Consider the following 22,273-nt stretch of genomic DNA (forward strand, 5'->3'; position numbering starts at 1 on the left):
CTGGAAGTTGAAGCTAGAAAAATGCAGAATGGAAATAAGGTTTATTTTTAACAGTGAGGATAATTAACCATTGGAAAAATTACTAACTGTTGTAGATTCTCCATCAAATTTTAGAAAGACATCCAATTTTGATTTCAAAAAGATCTGCTCTAGGTCAAATGGGAATTAATTCATGGCAGTCCTATGCCTTGTGTTCTACAGAAGGTCAGCCTAGATCAGTAGTTTTCAACTTCTTTTCATTTGAGGACTCCTAAAAAATTTTGAATGGAGGTGCAGGACCCCTTTGGAAATCCTAGACATAATCTGTGGACCCCCAGGGGTCTGCAGGTGACAGGTTAAAAACCACTCCTAGATTATCATAATTGTCTCTTCTGGCCTTAGAAATCTGTGAATCTCCTCATTTTTCGTCTGTAGGGTTGATATTTTTAAGAGGAGAGTGACACTGAGAGACTGGCTCAAAGCATCCTCCAACAAAGCTTCAGTTCTTTCAGCAGCAGTAAAATGGATTTAGAAGGCAACTATGGTAAGTGTTTCTTTGCTGGCTTCTAATATTCATGCAGGGAACTGGACTAGATGACCTCTCGAGGTCCCTTCCAGTCCTACAATTCTATATTTCTATTCATGTATCCTGCAAAGATACAGTGAGAGACAGCTTAGATCTTTGAAAGTATGAAAGTATCTTAAACTTGGTTAAAGGAGGAAGTGGAGTAACTTTCCGCTATAGGCATTAAATTTGGTGAATATATGCTTCTTTGTATTAGAGCAGCAGTTCACAACTTCTTTCATTCTGGGACCCAAAACCAGGTGCAGTGGTGGTCTTGCAATTCAAAACCACACAAACTTTAGAGGCAATAAAGGATAATGTGGGTCAATATCACAGCAAGAAACAATACCTAGGTTTTGCAAGGTGGGTGTGAGACTGGCTGGGTAATATGTAGTTGTTGGGTCCGGGACTGGGTGTTCTGAGACAAATGCTTCTAGGCAGTGTATTGGGTGCAGATACTGTACATCATGACCCAACCTTTGTGAGCCAGGAAGGCTGGAGTGGGGGCGTAACTGCAGCTATGTGTGATTCGTTTTATTTATTTAGCGTATGCAATCCGGCCAAGTCGCAGCGTTCTTATCAGTGATGTTCAAGGCATGAAGACCACCAGGAAGTTGCCATTTTGCAGTCCTCCACAGTGTGCATCATGGTTTGTGGGTTCCCACATTGACCTAGTGGACTATGTCCCCCAGCTGCAGCATGTCTGTGATCTGGAGAAATGGATGATCCAACTAGCAGATCAAATTTGCTTTGTGGGGTACAAACTGGTTATAAAGCTACAGTCATGTCTTGTGCAGCCAGGGCCTAAATCAGTTTCCTGGGGATCATCCCAGTGAAGTGACTGTTCTTATTAAGGCCCTGTCCTTGCCATAATTCATAATTGACTATATTACCAGTGGCTGGCTCCAAAATGCGTTTTGCTACAGACGCAACATGATTAATATCCTGTTAGTACTAGGGCTGTCAAGCAATTAAAAAATGTAATCGCGCACTTAAAAATAATAAAATACCATTTAAACATTTGTGGATGTTTTCTACATTTTCAAATATATTTATTTCAATTACAACACAGAATACAAAGTGTACAGTGCTCACTTATATTTATTTTTTATTACAAATATTTATGCTCTACAAAAAAACCAAAGAAATAGTGTTTTTCACTTGACCTAATACAAGTAATATAGTGCAATCTCTTTATCATGAAAGTTGAACTCGCAAATGTAGAATTATGTACAAAAAAAAATTGCATTCTCAAACAAAACAATGTAAAACTTTAGAGCCTACAAGTACACTCAGTCTTACTTCTTGTTCAGCCAATTGCTAAGACAAACAAGTTTGTTTACATTTGCAGGAGATAATGTGTCCATGCTGATGAGTTCTGCTCAATAACGATCCAAAGCAGTGTGGCCCAACACATGTTCACTTTCATCATCTGAGTTAGATGCCACCAGCAGAAGTTTGCTTTTCTCTTTTGTTGGTTTAGATCTGTAGTTTCAACATTGGAGTATTGCTCTTTTAAGACTTCTGAAAGCATGCTCCACACCTCGACCCTCTCAGATTTTGGAAGGTACTTCAGATTCTTAAACCTTGGGTCGAGTACTGTAGCTATCTTTAGAAATCTCAGATTGGTACCTTCTTTGTGTTTGGTCATATCTGCAGTGAAAGTGTTCTTAAAATGAACATCATTTGCTGGGTCATCATCCGCAACTGCTATGACAGGAAATCTGTGGCAGCGTGCGGTGAAATAGCGCAGGGGGTGCACCGCTCTCCCCCAAGGAGTTCAGTCACACATTATTTAACCCATTATTTTTTTTAACAAGTGTCATCCGCATGGAAGCACGTCCTCTGGAACAGTGGCCGAGGCAGGAAGGGGCATACGAATGTTCAGCATCTCTGGCATGTAAATACCTTGCAATGCCGGCTACAAAAGTGCCATACAAATGCCTGTTCTCACTTTCAGGTGACATTGTGAATAAGAAGTGGGCAGCATATCTCCCATAAATGTCAACAGACTTGTTTCTCTCCGTGATTGACTGAACAAGAAGTAGGAGTGAGTAGACTTGTAAGGTCTAAAGTTTTACATTGTTTTGTTTTTGGGTGCAGTTATGTAACAAAAAAATCTATATTTGTAAGTTGCACTTTCACGATAAAGAGATTGCACTTCCGTACTTGTATGAAGTGAATTGAAAAATGCTATTTCTTTTGTTTATCATTTTTACAGTGCAAATATTTGTAATAGAATAGAGTGAGCACTGTACATTTTGTATTCTGTGTTGTAACTGAAATCAATATATTTGAAAATGTAGAAAACATCTGAAAATGTTTAACACACACACACACACAATAGAATACCAATTGAAATGTAACTGTGTGATTCATTTTTTTAATAATTTTTTTTTGAGTTAATCGCGTGAGTTAACTGTGATTAATCGACAGCCCTAATTAGTACCATGGTCAGGTAAGGGTGCTGCCCTCTCCAGAGGCCTAGCCAGGTATATGGTGTTGGTTTGATGCATTGAGGACTTTTTTCCACCCTATAGTAGTTCATGGATGCACGGGCTTGGTGCTCTGGAACCATTGAATGAAATTCAGGGCTTGTCTACGCTTCCGCTTAAGTTGTTGTCACTTATGTCTGTCACGGATATGAAAAAGCCACCCCCCTGAGCTGTCCACACCAGCACTAAGTCAGTGGGAAACACTCTCATTCTGTCATAGCTTCCACCTTTCACTGAGGTAGAGTAATTATGCTGACAGGAAAGCGCTCTCTGGTCTTCATAGTGCATTTACACTACTGCCCTACCTTAGCGCAGCTGCAGTGAGTCTGGTGAAGACTAGCCCCCAGACCAGGACCCTCTTGCAGTGTGACTACCCCTTGGGGCACACTCGCACTAGGACAAGCCTCCTGGGCTTCAGCTCCTCCTTGGTCTGACCTCAGAGCATTCAGCATCCCTGTCGTACGCCATAAGCTCCCTGCAGTGAGCCACCTGAATAGGACACCTGGGGAAACCTTACATGCCCTCCAAAGGGGCCATGCACCCCCGACTTCAGCAGTCAGGAGTGACTCTCATCCAGCGGTGTAAAACAGAAGGGTTTATTAGTCGTCTGGAACACAGCATAGAGAAGAATCTTGTTAGCACAGAAAGCGGGAAGTTACAGCAAAGTTCAACTTGAGGAGACCCAGAGCCATGGGTCTCTCCTCCTGAGTCCCAAACCAGGAGTCTGACCAGCCTCCAGCAGTCCACCTGCAGTCGCACCCAGTTGCCCCTCCTCCATCTTGTATGCTGTTCCCCAGGCAAACCGGTCACCTGGCCTCCACCTCCCTTTGTTCTCCAATTCCTCCGACTGGCTCTTGCAGAGGATGGGGCCCGGCAATCAGTTGCCAGGATACAACTATTGTCTGGGCCCAGGGAGCTAGACGGCACTTGTACCTTCCCTCTCAGGGTATCTGCAAAGGTCACACACCCTTATCCCACCACCTAGATACTTGTGCAACACATAGGGAAAACTGAGGCGCGCACAGTATTCATGCAAACACTAGGACATTTTCCACTTCGTCACAAGTAGCCATTTGTCCTAAGTACCTGTGTCAGTCTTTCTCAATGGCCTGTCTCTCAGATCTCCCTGACACTGTTTAGAAAGGCTGCAAGCTTTGGATTCACCAAGGGCAAGTGATACCTGACCAACCTGATTGCCTTCCATGATGAGATAACTGGTTCTGTGGATATGGGGAAAGCAGTGCATGTGATATATCTTGACTTTAGCAAAACTTTTGATACGGTCTCCCACAGTATTGTTGCCAGCAAGTTCAAGTAGTGTGGATTGGATGAATGGACTATAAGGTGGATAGAAAGCTGGCTAGATTGTCGGGCTCAACGGGTAGTGATCAATGGCTCCATGTCTAGTTGGCAGCTGGTATCAAGCGGAGTGCCCCAGGGGTCAGTCCTGGGGCTGGTTTTGTTCAACATCTTTATTAATGGTCTGGATGATGGGATTAATTGCACCCTCAGCAAGTTTGCAGATGACACTAAACTGGGAGGAGAAGTAGATACGCTGGAAGGTAGGGAAGGGTCCAGAGTGACCTAGACAAATTGGAGGATTGGGCCAAAAGAAATCTGATAAGGTTCAACAAGGACAAGTGCAGAGTTCTGCACTTAGGAAGGAAGGAAGGAAATCCCATGCACTGCTACAGTGCATGGGAAAGACCTGAGGATTACAGTGGATGAGAAGCTGGATATGAGTCAGCAGTGTGCCCTTGTTGCCAAGAAGGCCAATGGTATATTGGGCTGTATTAGTAGGAGCATTGCCAGCAGATCTAGAGAAGTGGTTATTCCCCTCCATTTGGCACTGGTGAGGCCACACCTGGAGTGTTGCGTCCAGTTTTGGTCCCCCCACTACAGAAGGGATGTGGAGAAATTGGAGGGAGTCCAGCGGAGGGCAACGAAAATTATTAAGGAGCTGGGGCACATGACTTACAAGGAGAGGCTGAGGGAACTGGGGTTATTTAGTCTGCAGAAGTGAAGAGTGAGGGGGAATTTGATAGCAGCCTTTAACTACCTGAAGGGGGGTTCCAAAGAGGATAGAGCAAGGCTGTTTTCAGTGGTGGCAGATGACAGAACAAGAAGCAATGCTCTCAAGTTGCAGTGGGGGAGGTCTAGGTTGGATATTAGGAAACACTATTTCACTAGGAGGGTGGTGAAGCACTGGAATGGGTTACCTAGGGAGATGGTGGAAACTCCATCCTTAGAGGTTTTCAAGGCCCGGCTTGACAAAGCCTTGGCTTGGATGATTTAGTTGGTGTTGGTGTTGCTTTGAGCAGGGGGTTTGACTAGATGACCTCCTGAGGTCCCTTCCAACCCTGATATTCTATGGTTCTAAGCTGGTCCCTGGTATCAAAAAGGTTGAAAAACACTGATTTATGTAATCAATCTGGCCCGTCCTCCTTACTTCCAGCTATCTAGAAAACCTCCCACTGTCCGTTGGTCCATGTTCCTTTCTGTGCATGCCCTCTGTACACTGATACAAACGTGGATAAATAGCATGGAAGGTGTGAGGGGAGACACATTTGTGATGGCAAGAAAGCTGCTGCACGGACACAAACTGAATCCTGAAGAAGAGGTCTATGTATGCTTGAAAGCTTGTGTGTCTCACTATCAGAAGTTGGTCCTCCCCTACCTTGTCCCTTCTGTGTAACTGTTAAGTGATTAAGGTGACTCATGCCTGTCTCTGGGTCATAGTATGGACTAGGAGGGAACATTTTCAAAAAGTGCCTGTGACTTAGCCCCTCACTATGTTCAGTGAGTGTTGGGCTCTTAAGCACCTGCCAACCTCTGCACTTTACAGGGCCAAGTGCTCTGTAGTGCAAATTGCATCCTTAACTCCAGACATGTTTGGTTTAGTTTGATTTTTTTCTTAATCCAGCAGAGATGGCCTTGGAGTATGAAGGTAAATGCAAAAGGATTTACTTCAGAATGCTGTGCTTCTGCCAATCCTTAGCATGTCACTGCTGTACAACTAGCTAATTTGGTAGCTTCAAGGGTTTTTATAGTAATGTTTATTTCCAGCTCACTGTTCTGCATAAGTATAGTCATTAATATGTACTGGCCACTCTGCACTACTGATTGCGCTTTCATAGAATCATAGAATATCAGGGTTGGAAGGGACCTCAGGAGGTCATCTAGTCCAACCCCCTGCTCAAAGCAGGACCAATCCCCAATTTTTGCCCCAGATCCCTAAATAGCCCCCTCAAGGATTGAACTCACAACCCTGGGTTTAGCAGGCCAGTGCTCAAACCACTGAGCTATCCCTCCTCAGTTTTTAATTTAATATTCCACTCACCCAAAATCCGAAGTGAATTTGGTTGGGGACACACAATGAGTGCCAACTTAGCAGTTTTGCATTTTTGTCTCGGCTATTAAAAATTGATGGCTTAACCCCGTTAGAGGGCAGCTCCAGTACCTAGTATGTTTCCACTCTTGTTAATTGTGTTGATGATGAACTTAGATCTTGTTTTACAGAATGTTTTCTTTTGTCTTTTTATTCCTTCTCTTCCAGTTGATGCTTTGGATCCAGAGAGGTTAATACAATGTCCCTATGATAACTATCATCAAATCAGGGCCTGTCGGTTTCCCTATCATCTTATAAAGTGCAGGAAGGTAGGATGGGATGTTAAGGTCTCTAATGCACTTGGGAAATCATATTTTTGTAAATGCTAATGCATGGTGAGCTCAGTACGCTGTGCTGCCTTTTGCTAGAAGGATGCATTCACTTGCTATTAGGCTAGAAGAAGCCGTCTTTATTTCATATTTACATCGCTCATCCATTTACCACTTCGTAAAAGCATCCAGTTCATATTTAGTAATGCCCTTCAGATCAGTGCATTTACCCTGAAGAAAGGCGAAACAGGTTCTTCAGAATACCTAGCTCAGTGATGGGATCCTATTCTCTTCCAACAGTTCACTCATGGGACCAGGGTATTTACTTCCCAATACAGGCCATGGAGCAAATGCAGCCAGAGTTATATGGATGCTTTCTGGCTGGCCAAAGCAGAAGCAATCTGATGTTGCAGTTAATTCTTTACTTTGCAATCAGAGCAGGAGAGCTGCTAAGCCATCTTTTTTTTATATTGCTAATAACTCTATTCAGTGTACATCTGTCTGCAAGTCCCTCTTCTCAGTCTTCTATCCTGGGCGAGAATGCTGTATATTTAAGAGGAGAATCTGCTCCTTTCTTTTGTCCTCTCAGTCTAGTATCTTATTTTAAGCTCTCCAGTGCTAGTGTATATTAGTTGTACAGGTATAAGCACACTTATATCGGTATAACTGCATCCACGTGTTAAGATGATGTACTGGTGTGATTGTATTGGTTAGGAATCACACCCCTAGCCAACATCGCTATAGTGATAGAAAAGCCATGCAGAGCAAGCCTGAGCAGTGGGTTCGTCCTCTTTGTATTCTTGCTCTTTTCTAAGGGTAAAAGCTCTTCATTCAGTGGGGGACAGTAGTGCTCTTCTATGTCCACACTAGTTTACCTATACTGGCAAAATGCCCCCAATATAGATGTGGCCTCAGCTGGAACATTGAGTAACTTCCCTCCTGTTTCAGAAGGGTTAAATTAACTGCAAAGACTTAAGCTCTAGCGCAGGCAGAGACTTATCATAGAATATCGGGGTTGGAAGGGACCTCAGGAGGTCATTTAGTCCAACCCCCTGCTCAAAGCAGGACCAATCCCCAATTAAATCATCCCATCCAGGGCTTTGTCAAGCCTGACCTTAAAAACCTCTAAGGAAGGAGATTCCACCACCTCCCTAGGTAACCCATTCCAGTGCTTCACCACCCTCCTAGTGAAAAAGTTTTTCCTAATATCCAACCTAAACCTCCCCCACTGCAACTTGAGACCATTACTCCTCGTTCTGTCATCTGGTACCACTGAGAACAGTCTAGATCCATCCTCTTTGGAACCCCCTTTCAGGTAGTTGAAAGCAGCTATCAAATCCCCCCTCTTCCTTCTCTTCCACAGACTAAACAATCCCTGTTCCCTCAGTTTCTCCTCATAAGTCATGTGTTCCAGTCCCCTAATCATTCTTGTTGCCCTCTGCTGGACGTTTTCCAATTTTTTCACATCCTTCTTGTAGAGTGGGGCCCAAAACTGGACACCGTACTCCAGATGAGGCCTCACCAATGTCGAGTAGAGGGGAACGATCACGTCCCTAGCTCTGCTGGCAATGCCCCTACTTACACATTCCAAAATGCCATTGGCCTTCTTGGCAACAAGGGCACACTGTTGACTCATATCCAGCTTCTTGTCCACTGTCACCCCTAGGTCCTTTTCTGCAGAACTGTTGCCAAGCCATTCGGTCCCTAGTCTGTAGCGGTGCATGGGATTCTTCTGTCCTAAGTGCAGGACTCTGCACTTGTCCTTGTTGAACCTCATCAGATTTCTTTTGGCACAATCCTCCAACTTGTCTAGGTCCCTCTGTATCCTATCCCTGCCCTCCAGCGTATCTACCACTCCTCCCAGTTTAGTGTCATCTGCAAACTTGCTGAGTGTGCAATCCACACCATCCTCCAGATCATTAATGAAGATACTGAACAAAACCAGCCCCAGGACCGACCCTTGGGGCACTCCACTTGATACCGGCTGCCAACTAGACATAGAGCCATTGATCGCTACCCGTTGAGCCCGACAATCTAACCAGCTTTCGATCCACCGTATAGTTCATTCATCCAGCCCACACTTCTTTAACTTGCTGGCAAGAATACTGTGGGAGACCATGTCAAAAGCTTTGCTAAAGTCAAGGAATAACACGTCCACTGCTTTCCCTTCATCCACAGAACCAGTTATCTCGTCATAGAAGGCAATTAGATTAGTCAGGCATGACTTGCCCTTGGTGAATCCATGCTGACTGTTCCTGATCACTTTCCTCTCCTCTAAGTGCTTCAGAATTGATTCCTTGAGGACCTGCTCCATGATTTTTCCAGGGACTGAGGTGAGGCTGACTGGCCTGTAGTTCCCAGGATCCTCCTTCTTCCCTTTTTTAAAGATGGGCACTACATTAGCCTTTTTCCAGTCATCTGGGACCTCCCCCGATCGCCATGAGTTTTCAAAGAGAATGGCCAATGGCTCTGCAGTCATATCCGCCAACTCCTTCAGCATTCTCGGATGCAGCATACCAGCCCCGTGGACTTGTGCTCGCCCAGCTTTTCTAAATAGTCCCGAACCACTTCTTTCTCCACAGAGGACTGGTCACCTCCTCCGCATGCTGTGCTGCCCAGTGCAGTAGTCTGGGAGCTGACCTTGTTCGTGAAGACAGAGGCAAAAAAAGTACATTAGCTTTTTCCACATCCTCTGTCACTAGGTTGCCTCCATCATTCACACTTTCCTTGATTTTCTTCTTGTTCTCTAGTTTGTCTCTTACTTAATTTACAAATAAAGTGGCTGAATTATTTAGGGTTTCAAAGCACTTACTCCCCATGTAGGGTTTTTAGGGCAATTTCATCTGTGCACTGAACCATGCCAGTGATGACACTGCAACAGTTTCACTGTGCTTGTTCTGGGGCTGATCTTCAATCAGATAAATGCAGGGCGTAGTTTAAATGTAAAAATAAACAAACATAGGCTGTATCATAAAGGATGCGTATGCTTTGCTGTTTTTCCACTGCTTTTGTGCTCAGGACCTGAACTAAGTTTGACTTTCCTTGTTTTAATTTTTTCAACCTATTTCAGGATGCAGAATGCACAAACCCTTCACTAGTGATTAGAAAACACAAGGGTTTGGGTGAATTCAGTGAGATATCACATGCTTTTTCTGTTTCTCTAGAACCACCCTGAAATTGCAAAGCAGCTAGCCACATGCCCCTTTAATGCCCGCCATCAGGTTCCCAGAGCTGAGATCAGCTGTCATATATCAAGCTGTGATGACAAAAGCTGCATTGAGGAGCACATTGGTGAGAAAATATTAGACTCCTTCGGCTCTGTAAACTCACTTTGGGAACTCTTGGGCTAACGGAGTTCTAACGTAACTTCTGCTGTTAATGTTAGATTGTTTTAATGCTCTATTATTCCATAAGCAACCCTTTACCTGTAAAAAGAAAAGGAGTACTTGTGGCACCTTAGAGACTAACCAATTTATTTGAGCATGAGCTTTCGTGAGCTACAGCATCCGATGAAGTGAGCTGTAGCTCACGAAAGCTCATGCTCAAATAAATTGGTTAGTCTCTAAGGTGCCACAAGTACTCCTTTTCTTTTTGCGAATACAGACTAACACGGCTGTTACTCTGAAACCTGATGGATTTTGTATCCCTTTGCTACCTTCAAGATGCCCATCCCTGGCCTCAAGAGTTTTGCTCCTAAGACTAGGGGAGTACCTGATCAGCTTCCAGTGTATGCTGCTCCTCTCCAAGGCCTAGAGCTATTCTACAGCTAGGTCAAAAAATGATTAATGTACCTAAAATAGGATTTTATTTTATCCAAAAAGATTTTCTCACTAAGACTCTTCTTTGCTTTAAGTGAGTCAGTCAAATAACTGCCAGGGAGAGAAGATGAACATTGTCAGCATGTGGCAGCCGCCCCCATGTGACGAAGATTGGGATAGAGGTAAGGACGTAGGTTGATGACACGGGCTGTCAGCGCCTGCTATTCCCTTCTTCTTGTCCCCAAAGAAGTCACATGGACTAGGAGAGAGAGGTCCCATAGATTCTTCTGCACAGATCATGTGTTGGGACACCCAATTATACTGTCTCTGAACAAATGAAGCTCTCCTGCTTCACAGGCTCTTCCACATGCCTTCTATTCTCTACAAAACTTCTGTTGTTTTCCATATAGTCTGTTGCACCATCTGTGCTTTGATGAAAATGGAAATTGATGATAACCTTTATACTTTATATTTCTCAGTTAAATGTCTGCTTTGCTGTCACTTATGCCAAGCCTTAAAAAATTCTCATTCCATTTTGTAAACCTAGCAGCGTCTCTGCCATATTTCTTATTTGATGTGGCTATGACGCTTGCAGAAGTTACTCGGTACTGAGCCACAATGATGTCTATTTCCTTTTGGCAGATCTACAGGAGCAATCAAATTCTGCTTTCGTTTGGGGCACGTTCAGTAGTGGCGTAAACAGGTAGCAAAAGGTGTATTTCTTGTGACAGTGCTTTCCATAAAAGATGTGCTTTCAAACTACTTTGAACTCATGCTGCTGTGTTGTTGGGAAGATGCAATTTACTTTATGAATTCTATTTTTGGGGTGATGGTGGGGGCGTTCCCACTGGCATGACTCAACATTCCTGTGCCCCTGGGTCAATGTTTCCTGTCTCCTTTTAGTGGCAGATCCATAGGAGAGTATAAGAACATACTGTTGCTACCAGATAATGGTTACTCCTCTAGTTCTACTGTAGTACTATTAGTGCTGATGGTCCTGGGTTCAATCCCCACTGGTTCTGTATTTGTTGGGGGGGTTATTAAACACTAAACTGGGCTTGATAGAAATGCAGACTGATGTCAGCTGTTAAGCAATTTAGGCTTAAACTTCTGACAGCTAATCTAATCTCTCATGACCTGAGTCAGAAATAATCATTTTGTGGTTTGTGTAATCACAATGCAGGATTGGAAAATGAAGCATAATGTGTCTGGTCATTATCTCTGTCTCACCCCTGAACACCCAAATCATTGTACTGTGCCTTACCTGTCTAATCAGAGGACATCAACATATGAACTTCTACAGCCTGTAACAGTGACATAGAATTGTAGGACTGAAGGGACCTCGAAGTCCTCTAGTCCAGTCCCATGCACTCATGGCAGGACTAAGTATTATCTAGACCAGTGGTTTTCAAACTGCTGGTCGTGACCCAGAACTGGGTTGCGGAATGAAAGGCACTGGGCCGCGGCGGCTCTCGTCAGCACTGCTGACCGGGCCGTTAAAAGTCCCGTCGGTGGTGCTGCCCAGCTAAGGCAGGCTAGTCCCTAGCTGTTCCGACACAGCACTGTGCCCTGGCAGCGGCCAGCAGCAGGTCCAGCTCCTAGATGGGGGGTGAGCCCCAGGGCTCCATGCGCTGCCCCCGCCCCGAGCACCGGCTCTGCACTCCCATTGGCCAGTTCCCGGCCAGTGGGAGCTGGGTGGGGCAATGCCTGTGGGCGAGAGCCATGCGGAGCTGCTTGCACCCCTGCGCCTAGGAGCCGGACATGCTGCTGGCCGCTTCCGGGGTGCAGCGTTGTCCGCAGTGCCAGGAAAGGCAGGAAGCCTGCCTCTGCACCCCAGCTGCACCGCTGACCAGGAGCCTCCCCAGGTAACACCACACCCCTGCCCCAGCTCTGAACCCCCCAAACCCAGAGCCTGCTCCTGCAGCCCCAGCCCAGAGCCCCTGACCCCCTCCCACACTCTGAGCCCCTCATTTCTGGCCGCAGCCCACACCCCAGACTCCTCATCCCCAGCTCCTTTGGATCGCGGGCATCAACAGTTTTTTTCAACTGGGTCACCAGAAAAAGAGTTTGAAAACCACTGATCTAGACCATCCCTCACAGATGTCTGTCTAACGTGCTCTTAAAAATCTCCAGTGATGGAGATTCTGCAACCTCCCTAAGCAATTTATTCCAGTGCTCAACCACTTGGACAAAAGGAAAAACTTCCTGTCAAACCTAAACCGCCCTTGCTGAAATTTAAGCCCATTGTTTCTTGTCCTATTCTCAGTGGTTAAAGAGAACAGTTTTTCTCCCTTTTCCTTGTAGCAACCTTTTATCTACTTGAAAACCATTATGTCCCTCCTCAGTCTTCTCTTCTCCAGGCTAAACAAACCCAATTTTTTTCAATCTTCCCCCACAGGTCATGTTTTTTAGACCTTTAATCAGTTTTGTTGCTCTTCTCTGAACTTCCTTCAATTTGTCCACATCTTTCCTGAAATGTGGCACCAATCTTTGGACACAATACTCCAGATGACATTTAATCAGCATGGACTAGAGCAGTAGAATTACTTCTCGCGTCTTTCTTACAACACTCCTGCTAATGCATCTCAGAATGATGTTGACTCCTGTTTAGCTTGTGATCCAGTATGACCCTCAGATCCTTTTCTTCAGTGCTCCGTCCTAGGCAGTCATTTCCCATTTTGTATGTGTGCAACTGATAGTGGAGTACTCTGAATTTGTTCTTATTGAATTTCATCCTGTGACGGCTTCCCCCAGGGGTGCCACCTGGGACTGGGGTTCCACTGAGCCCACTGACTCACCAGCCTGGGCTCCCTCTCAGCACTGTGCTGCTGTGACAGGCTATAGACTGCTCCTGGACCTACACTCCCAGCAGCATTCACACAGGCAGGGACACACCCAGCTGCAGTTTCATGCAGGCTTTGGACAGCCACTGCATGATCCAGCAATAGAGAGGCTACAGCCAAAATAACCCCCAGTCTGGGACCCCAGAGCTGTACCATCCCGCCCTGATCAAAACCCCAATCAGTATGAATTTATTACCCAGTTCGCCATTCCCTCAGTGTGGAGAGGACAATGCATACTTGTGTTAACCAGGCTGAGATTTTCCCCCAGACACTTTGGTCACAGGCATACCAGTTTAGATAAAGCAAAAAAGTTTAACTACAAAAGAGAGATTATAAGTGATAGAAAACAGACCAAAGCAGATTACCTAGTAAATAAACAGAACTGCAAACTATAAGCTGAAAATACTAGAAAGATTGGATCTGAATTAACAAATTCTCACCCTGGTTGATGATACAGTCAGGCTTGCAGATTCTTAAGGGACAAGCTGCATTTGTTTTGCAGCTTGGGATCTCCTACCCTGTTCTAAGACTTTTTCTTTTAGAGCTTCTCTCTGTTGAGTTGTGGGGAAGTGAAGAACAACCAACGATGTCACTCCTTGCCTTATATAGCTTTTTCATATGGCAGGAGCTCTGTTTCAAACTTGGTTCCCAGACCAGTTTGTGGAAAAATTCAGGTACCCCAAATGGAGTCCAGAAGCATGGTCTGGTCACATGCCCTTGCAGAGTCATAGCAGCCATAACTTACAGACTGGCCTTCCACAGGAAGGCTAAGCTATTCCACAGCCCATTGTCTTTGTTGATGAGCCATTAGCACTGTTTGGCTTCTTCATTGTTGTACCTGAAAGGCTGGCTGTGGGTGTTTTCCAGAGTAAGCCCCTTTGAAATACAGATACCTAGTCAATATTCATAACTTCAAATACAAAAATGATACATGCATACAAATAGGATAATCATATTCAGCAAATCATAATTTTTCCAATGACACCTTACATGACGAACTTGTACAAAACATCATAATTATGCCATAATCATCCTAATAATAATACTATGATGACTATGGAGTGGTGCACATCCTATTTACTTCAGACCATTTCTCCAGTTTGTCCAGATCATTTTGAATTTTAATCCTGTCCCCCAAAGTACTTGTAACCCCTTGCAGCTTGGTATTGTCTGCAAACTTTATAAATGTGCTCTCTATGCCATTATCTAAATTGCTGATGAAGATACTGAACAGAACTGGACCCAGAACTGATCCCTGTGGGACCCCACTCAGTATGCCCTTCCAGCTTGACTGTGAGCCACCTACTCTCTGGGAACGATTTTCCAACCAGTTATTCACCCACCTTGGAGGAGCTCCATCTAGGTTGTATTTCCCTAGTTTGTTTATGAGGAGGTCATGCGAGACCATATCAAAAGCCTTATTAAACTTAAGATACACCACATCTACCATTACCCTCCCCCATCCACAAGGCTTGTTACACTGTCAAAGAAAGCTATTAGGTTGGTTTTGCCACGATTTGTTCTTGACAAATCCATGCTGACTGTTCCTTATCGCCTTATTATTTTCTAGGATTCGGCAATTTGATTGCTTAATTATTTGCTCCATTATCTTCTCGGGTACTGATGTTAAGCTGACTGGTCTGTAATTCCCCAGGTTGTCCTTATTCCCCTTTTTATAGATTCGGCGCTATATTTGCCTCTTTTCTAGTCCTCTGGAATCTCCTGTCTTCCATGTCTTTTCAAAGATAATTGCTTATGGCTCAGATATCTCCTCAGTCAGCACCTTGAATATTTTAGGATGTATTTCATCAGGCCCTGCTGACTTGAAGACATCTAACTTGTCTAAGTAATTTTTAACTTTTTCTTTCTCTATTTTAGCCTCTGATCCTATCTCATTTTCACTGGCATTCACTGTTAGACTTCTGCATGAAGTCTGCATGTATAGAGATGACTAGGGCATGTGTGCTGAGATGCCATTTACAGTTGAGGGCAGTGCAATACTGATAATCAAGCTTTAACTCTGGTTTTTCTTGCTGTCTTTGGCTTCTTTCTTTCTTGTCTGGATGACTGATTCTGGGGATTTTAGTCAAAGTAGATGGCATCAACATGTTGTACACTTTTCTCTAGCCTTTGTGAGGAGAAGTAACTGTTCTGATTGCATGAAGGTTTGTTTAAATTAACATACTCTGTTGTCTTCAGTTTTAGAAGAATACTTGAATATTTATAGTAAAAGGTACTTGGCTAAAAAGTACACATGTGTAGGATAATTCGTCTTTGATCTCTTTCAGCCCTGGGTCCAGCGTAGTAATGGAACAAAAGAGTAACCTAATGTCAGGCATGAGAGCACCCAAGTCCTTGCCATATAGCCTATCCTGGAAAAGCAGTAAGTACAACAGCTGGTGGTCTCCTCATGCTGTAAGATGGGACCTACATGTTAGCTCAAAGTGGAACGGGATAACTTTTCTCTGTATTTTTATTCCATGTGTCAGCATTCTCCTCCATAAACTGAAATGCTTTTATTACCACCATCAGCAAGTGGAGATGGAGAGCTCTGTAACACAATCCTCCCTAGAAGCAGCTGCATTTCTGTAGTAGATGGAGTGTCTTCTGTCTCCAGGTTTTATTTTGCTGTAGGTGGCATTGTGTCAAAGGTTGTCAGGCTCCATGTATTGCCCCCATTACTGTAGCATCTGACATTTAACTTATTCACCGCTATTGGTTGAACAAAAGTCGAGGCTTACAAACAGGTCTGAGTTTGGCACAGTGGAGCTCAACACAGTTGTAGCTCTTCGGGGATAGCTGCTACTGAAGTCAGTGGAAGCTGTACACGTGTGTAGCAGCTGTAGCATTTGGTTTGGTTTTGCAAAACTTGATTGAAAACTCAGAGCTAGGGTGTGTCTATCCAGGAAAACCTACCAGTATTACTTCCAAGGGGATGTAATCTAAACTAAAAAGGCCATTGTTTGGAATAAGTGTTCATGTAGGAAGTCACCCACATAGTGGTGTAGTAATGTGTATTCCTGAGGGAATTCTGCACTAAAAATTAAACATTCTGCACACAATATTTTAAAATTCTGTATATTTTATTTGTCAAAATAATAATATAATCACAGGAGTTTCAATTATTTTGGGATCTTATTTCAAAATACCTGTCAGCCAGTATGTCTGTAACAATACAGACAGCAAAAAAAAGATTCCCCCAGGAGTAGAGAGTCAAAGAAACTCCTACAACAACCCAGTTCCTGTTTCTCTGTTATGCTTTTGTTGGGCACCTGTCTGAGTGTGTCACACACATCAGCTGGGCCCATCTTGGGAGAAATCTCTGTCCCTCCAGTCTTAGACATCCACACCCCCTCCCCTCCCAGAGTCCAGCTGTGGGGCACCCCCTTAGTCCCCCAGACACCTGCACCCCCTACCACCCAGAACCCAGGGATCCAGAGGGAGAAACAGCCTGATGCTGGGTCCCAGGCTTGTACAGAGTTTCCTGCATGCCACTTCCTTCCTTCAGGACCTGCTGGGAACTGCACCTGCATGGAAAAGTCCAGCTCCCCCTCCCCCTGGCAGTGACATGTATTTGCAAGCTGGAGAGCCAGGCTCTGCTAGGTCCCGCATCTGCTACTGACAGCCAGCAGCTTTGCAGCACTAATTCTGCTCTGGGGGGGATGGGGGGGGGAATGAAATTATGTGCAAATTCTGCACTGTGTTGTGGCACAAAATTCCCCCTGGAATAAATGTTGGTAAATTTCCCCTATATACAAGCCTGGGTCTGTTCCCAATGGTGTCTATGGGTGAGTCTATTGTAGTTGTTGGGGAGTGTGGGCTCAAGACTTGGCATTTTTCTCAGTCATCTGAGTCCATCCCTGATGAGCTGAAATGGCTGTTATCCCTCCCAAAGTCAGATCCTGAGCTTCAGCTCCATGCCTTACTCTGAATGCCCTGTCTCAGCCCTTTGCTGCATGGCTGCCGTGCTTTCCTGTCCACCACATGTCCTGCTAGTGGAGGGGACGACGATCTCCAAACCGCAGATGTCAGGCTGTGGGGACTGGAAACGGCTCAGAAAAGGAAGCAAAAATTACCCAGGGTCTGGAATGGCTTCCATACAAGGAGAAAAGGAGTACTTGTGGCACCTTAGAGACTAACCAATTTATTTGAGCATGAGCTTTCGTGAGCTACAGCTCACTTCATCGGATGCATACCGTGGAAACTGCAGAAGACATTATATACACACAGAGACCATGAAACAATACCTCCTCCCACCCCACTGTCCTGCTGGTAATAGCTTATCTAAAGTGATCATCAAGTTGGGCCATTTCCAGCACAAATCCAGGTTTTCTCACCCTCCGCCCCCCCCCGCACACACACACAAACTCACTCTCCTGCTGGTAATAGCCCATCCAAAGTGACCACTCTCTTCACAATGTGTGTGATAATCAAGGTGGGCTATTTCCTGCACAAATCCAGGTTCTCTCACCCCCTCACCCCCCTCCAAAAACCACACACACAAACTCACTCTCCTGCTGGTAATAGCTTATCCAAAGTGACCACTCTCCCTACAATGTGCATGATAATCAAGGTGGGCCATTTCCAGCACAAATCCAGGCTTTCTCACCCTTCCCCCCCCCCCCCCCCGGAAACACACACACACACACACACACACAAACTCATTCTCCTGCTGGCAATAGCTCATCCAAACTGACCACTCTCTAAGTTTAACCAGAATGTCGGGGGGGGGGGGGGGGTAGGAAAAAACGGGGAAATAGGCTACCTTACAAGGAGAGACTAAAGAGATGACTAAGCGGGATGTGATAGAGGCCTATAAAATCATGATTGTTGTAGAAAAAGTGAATAGAGAAGCATTATTTACCATTTCTCACAATACAAAAACCAGGGGGTCACCTGATCAAATGAATAGGCAGTAGGTTTAATACAAACAAAAGGAAGTACTTTTTCACACCGTGCACAACTAACCCGTGGAACTCATTGACATGGGATGTTGTGGTGACCAAAAGTGTAACTGGGCTTAAGCAAGAATTGGATAAGTTCATGGAGGATAGCTCCATCAACAGCTATTAGCCAAGATGATAAGGGATGTTACCCCATGGTTTAGGTGACTCTAAATCTGTAACTTCTAGAAGCTGGGAGTGGAAGAGAGGGGTGGATCACTCCATAATTGCTCTGTTGTGTTTACTCCCCTTGAAGCTCTGGTAGGGGCCACTGTTGGAGACAGGATACTGAGCAAGATGGAATATGATCTGACCCAGTATTGCAGCTCTTATGAGCTCTTGCCACATATGACTCTTCACAAGGTTTTGTTCTTTAAAAACCGATTCAGTTGCCCAATGTCCCAAGAGCCCGATTCCCAAAGCATTGAGTTCAGGGTATCTATTATTAAACAGCCTGGTGGTATTCCATGCCATTTGGATCTTAGGGAGGGAGTTTCATGTATTTACACTATACTTAATTGAAAATCTTTTACCCCTTAAACAGCAACAGGCATTAACTGGAAGGAGGTGTGACCCATTGAGCGCTTTTCTTGGTCCCCTTGTCAAACTGTAGCTGTGACGGACTGGCCATAAAGCTGCCCTGTTCCGGGGATGCCTGTGGCTTGAAAGAAAGCAAGATTTTGCAAGAGAATTCCTTTGAAGTAGCCATTAGTTTAAACATTAGGGAGGATTATGGTCTTTTACTTCTGAGTATATGACAGAGTTTCTGTAATCTGAGCATCTGTTCCCAGTGTGAGCCCCACTTGCTACAGAGACTGTCTCCTTGATCTTGGGCAAGTTACTTAAGCTCCCCGTGCCTCAGTTTCCCTATCTACAGAATGGAGGGATAGTAATTTTAAGGTCAGGCTTGACAAAGCCCTGGCTGGGATGATTTAATTGGGGATGGGTCCTGCTTTTGAGCAGGGGGTTGGACTAGATGACCTCCTGAGGTCCCTTCCAACCCTGATATTCTATGATTCTATGATAATACTTACCCTGCGAGTTAAGTATTACTAGTTATCTGAGAAGATAAACATGCAATTTATAAAGCATCCTCAGATGAAAGGTGATAGAGAAGCACAAAATAGCATTATTACGGTTTACACTTTGGGTAGGAATTTGCCAGTTTAAGAAAAAAGGCCTCCACTTTTGCAGGAGATCCCCATTGAAATACACATGCTACTTGACGCCTGCTGTAAATTGCCAGGCGAAAGCGTGAATGAACTGAGAATGCAGCATCATGGACACAGTTATTTGCAGTGCAAAACACACTCCACATAAATGGGGGCTTGGTATGAAGCTTATTTCTGTAGTTTATTTTTATCACTGTATTTTGAGCTAGTAGGTCAGGATTCATGTAACTGTAACTCTGAGGTGCTGAGTGATGAATACGTTTCAAAAGCATAACGTCTAATAGTCTGGATGTAATCTGATTTAAGAAAAATCTGAAAATTGTAACACACTATGCTAATCGACTCCTTCTTTGCACCAAGCAGGATATTTTTTTTTACCCTTTAAGTGCAGTTCTCCTGTCAAAAGCAGCCTTACATAAAACACATGGGCGGGGGAACAAGAGAGAGGTGATTAATTCCCAAGTTTTCCTCAGATGTTAGGCCAGAAAATTCATGACGATATTATTTATATCGTTGTTACAACCAGGATCTCATGGTGCTAAGGGCTGTAGAACAAAAAGACAGTCCCTTCCCCAAAGAGCTTAGAATCCAAGTAAGAATCTGAAAGTCACGCTGGCTTGTGCATTGCCAAGAATTAGAGATTCTGCAGCTGGAACTCAGTTTGACTAATCTGGCTATACACAAGCCAGCTCTCCCTCTCAGCTTTGCTGGCTTTGCAGGGCTAGCAGAAGTAGTTTGGTCAGTAAAGTAAGCAGAAAGATAACAAACAAATACACAGAAGTGGCAGGTCAGAGTAAAGGGAACTGTCTAATATCCTCGCTTTTCAAGCCAGAACTAAACTTTAAAAATGTTCCAGTACTTAGAGCAGCAGTGAAGCTTGCATTTTGCCTTCAAAACACCTCTTTTGGACTCCTTTTTAAGCAGACCTGTTAGGTACAACCAGATGCTTAATCACCTCCCATGATTAAAAAGCCAGGCAGCCCAGGATATTGTACCAATTTCACAATAAAATCTGCTGGGTGCATGTGTCTAGGGAGTACAGGGTGCGTTGTCGGCAGCCCTCTGCTTTTTTTTTTATGCTGAGGTGCATGGATGGGAAATTGGTACTTGAAAAATGACTGCTCATCAGCTTTTGCTACGGTCATCACTATGGGCTGGCTGGCTGTGGTATGGAATAGTCGACTATTTCCAGATGCTGGACAGTAGGTGTCCTGATTTCAGGTGGAGAGTCCACATGAATCATTGGACAGGTACTGGAACATTTCACAGACAAAACCTGCAGTCAGTCTTGTCACTGTATGGGCAGGCCACCTTGAAATTGTGTGCACCTGTATCTGATTAGATTTTCTAGTACATTAATCTTGTGAGATGAGGTTTTCTAAGGAGGATACTTGGGTGAAAGGGGGAATGGCTTAGCTCAGTGCCTGAAGGTCACAGCATTGATAAACACACACTGGAGATGAGTTCAGATGTGTCTGTGTACATTTGGATTGGTTGAGAGTGAGCTAAAGCAGAACGACTTACTCCAAGTGTGTGGTAAGGACCCTTAGCGTGCCCAAATAGAGCAGCTGGTCATATAAAGCTTTAGCCAGCTTTCTAGCCAAGGTGTGGTGAGGATCCAGTCTAGCAGGGTTTCCTGGAGACCTACAGAACGTACCTGTGCTTCATATTTGATCTTTCTTAATGAACATTGCACTATGGGCTGATGCACGGGATCAGCCTTGTTCTGCTGGGTCGGCTCCCAAAGTCACAGCAGTAAGGACGGTTGCTTGGTTTACATTCCACTGAAGGTGTTGGAGCTCCAGCCAGACAGGCTGGGTCTATTTTTGGGAAGGAACTAATGCTGAGCTCTGGGCTCAGGTTGGGCACTAGTCCTGATCTTGCATGAGCACAGCCAAAGGGGCAGGAATAACAGCATCCCACCATACATTGGGACTCTATATAGAGCAGTGAGACACCTGCTTCCCCCAGTTAAGGAGCTTTTCCTGCATGTTGCTTGTAAACAGAGAACGGTTTGTCTAATAAACTCCCCCCTTCTCTGTGTATATGAAAGGGCCCCATAGCCTGTATCCAGGCCTCCAGTCCCATTCCCCTACTCCCTGGTATGCTGACCAAGGAGCAAAACGCTAGCTCCCCTGTGCTTGTACAGGTGTTGCTTATGCTCTGGGGGTGGTAGCATGACGAGTGCTGCGTCGCTGCTTTGGGGAGACCGCAAACTGCCTGGCTGTGAGCACGAGTGTGGAAGAACAGTCCAAGTGTCTGCGTTTCAACACAGTGATTGACTTTGGTGAGGGAGTAGCTTGTGGACCTAGACTGAGTCCAAAGCAGCTTGTCTGATGCTTACAACTGAGGGATGATGTTAGAGCTGCTATTGTTGATTATCTAAAATCTCTTGCTTTTTCATCTAATTGCAGGAGCCGGTAACTGAAGACCAGAGAAGACGCTGCTATTGAGTGCTCATCATCTGTTTCCTTTAGAAATGTGAGGTGCTGGTTAGGAGACTCTGACTTATAAATTCCCTCTGTGTTGGCTAAGCACTCGCAGTCCTAACCTTCCTGCAGAACTGTCCTTCATGTATCGACTGCTGTCCCGAAATTATCCCGACCAAGGTAATTAGACAGAATGCTGTTAACCCTTGATATCAGAGATCAAACCCTCAAAAACTAACTCCACACACGCTGATGCTAAGGAGCTAGCAGAGTTCAAACTGTCTGGATCAGCATGCTCTACAAGTTACCTGCTGTAGGGGGTTTGCGTAAATCATTGCTCAAGCCCTGCATGTCTTTGGATTTAAATGTGTTGCAGCTGTTTACCACTGCATGGTGCTGATGGTACGTCCCTCTCATAGGGATTGCTGTGCC

General features: G+C 44.7%; 1 protein-coding gene across 1 annotated transcript; it reads left to right on the forward strand.

The window, feature by feature from the left end:
- Nucleotides 1–501: 501 nt before the first annotated feature.
- LOC144277918 (gametocyte-specific factor 1-like) lies at nucleotides 502–21,853 on the forward strand. The gene is made up of 7 exons (XM_077838939.1): nucleotides 502–523; nucleotides 6,596–6,696; nucleotides 9,861–9,987; nucleotides 10,550–10,636; nucleotides 11,097–11,160; nucleotides 15,586–15,680; nucleotides 21,827–21,853. Exons 1-7 carry the CDS (start codon nucleotides 502–504, stop codon nucleotides 21,838–21,840), a joined length of 510 nt encoding a protein of 169 aa, XP_077695065.1. The 3' UTR covers nucleotides 21,841–21,853.
- Nucleotides 21,854–22,273: the final 420 nt, after the last annotated feature.

This window comes from Eretmochelys imbricata, chromosome 20, assembly GCF_965152235.1.
Source record: "Eretmochelys imbricata isolate rEreImb1 chromosome 20, rEreImb1.hap1, whole genome shotgun sequence".
NCBI lineage: Eukaryota > Metazoa > Chordata > Testudines > Cheloniidae > Eretmochelys > Eretmochelys imbricata.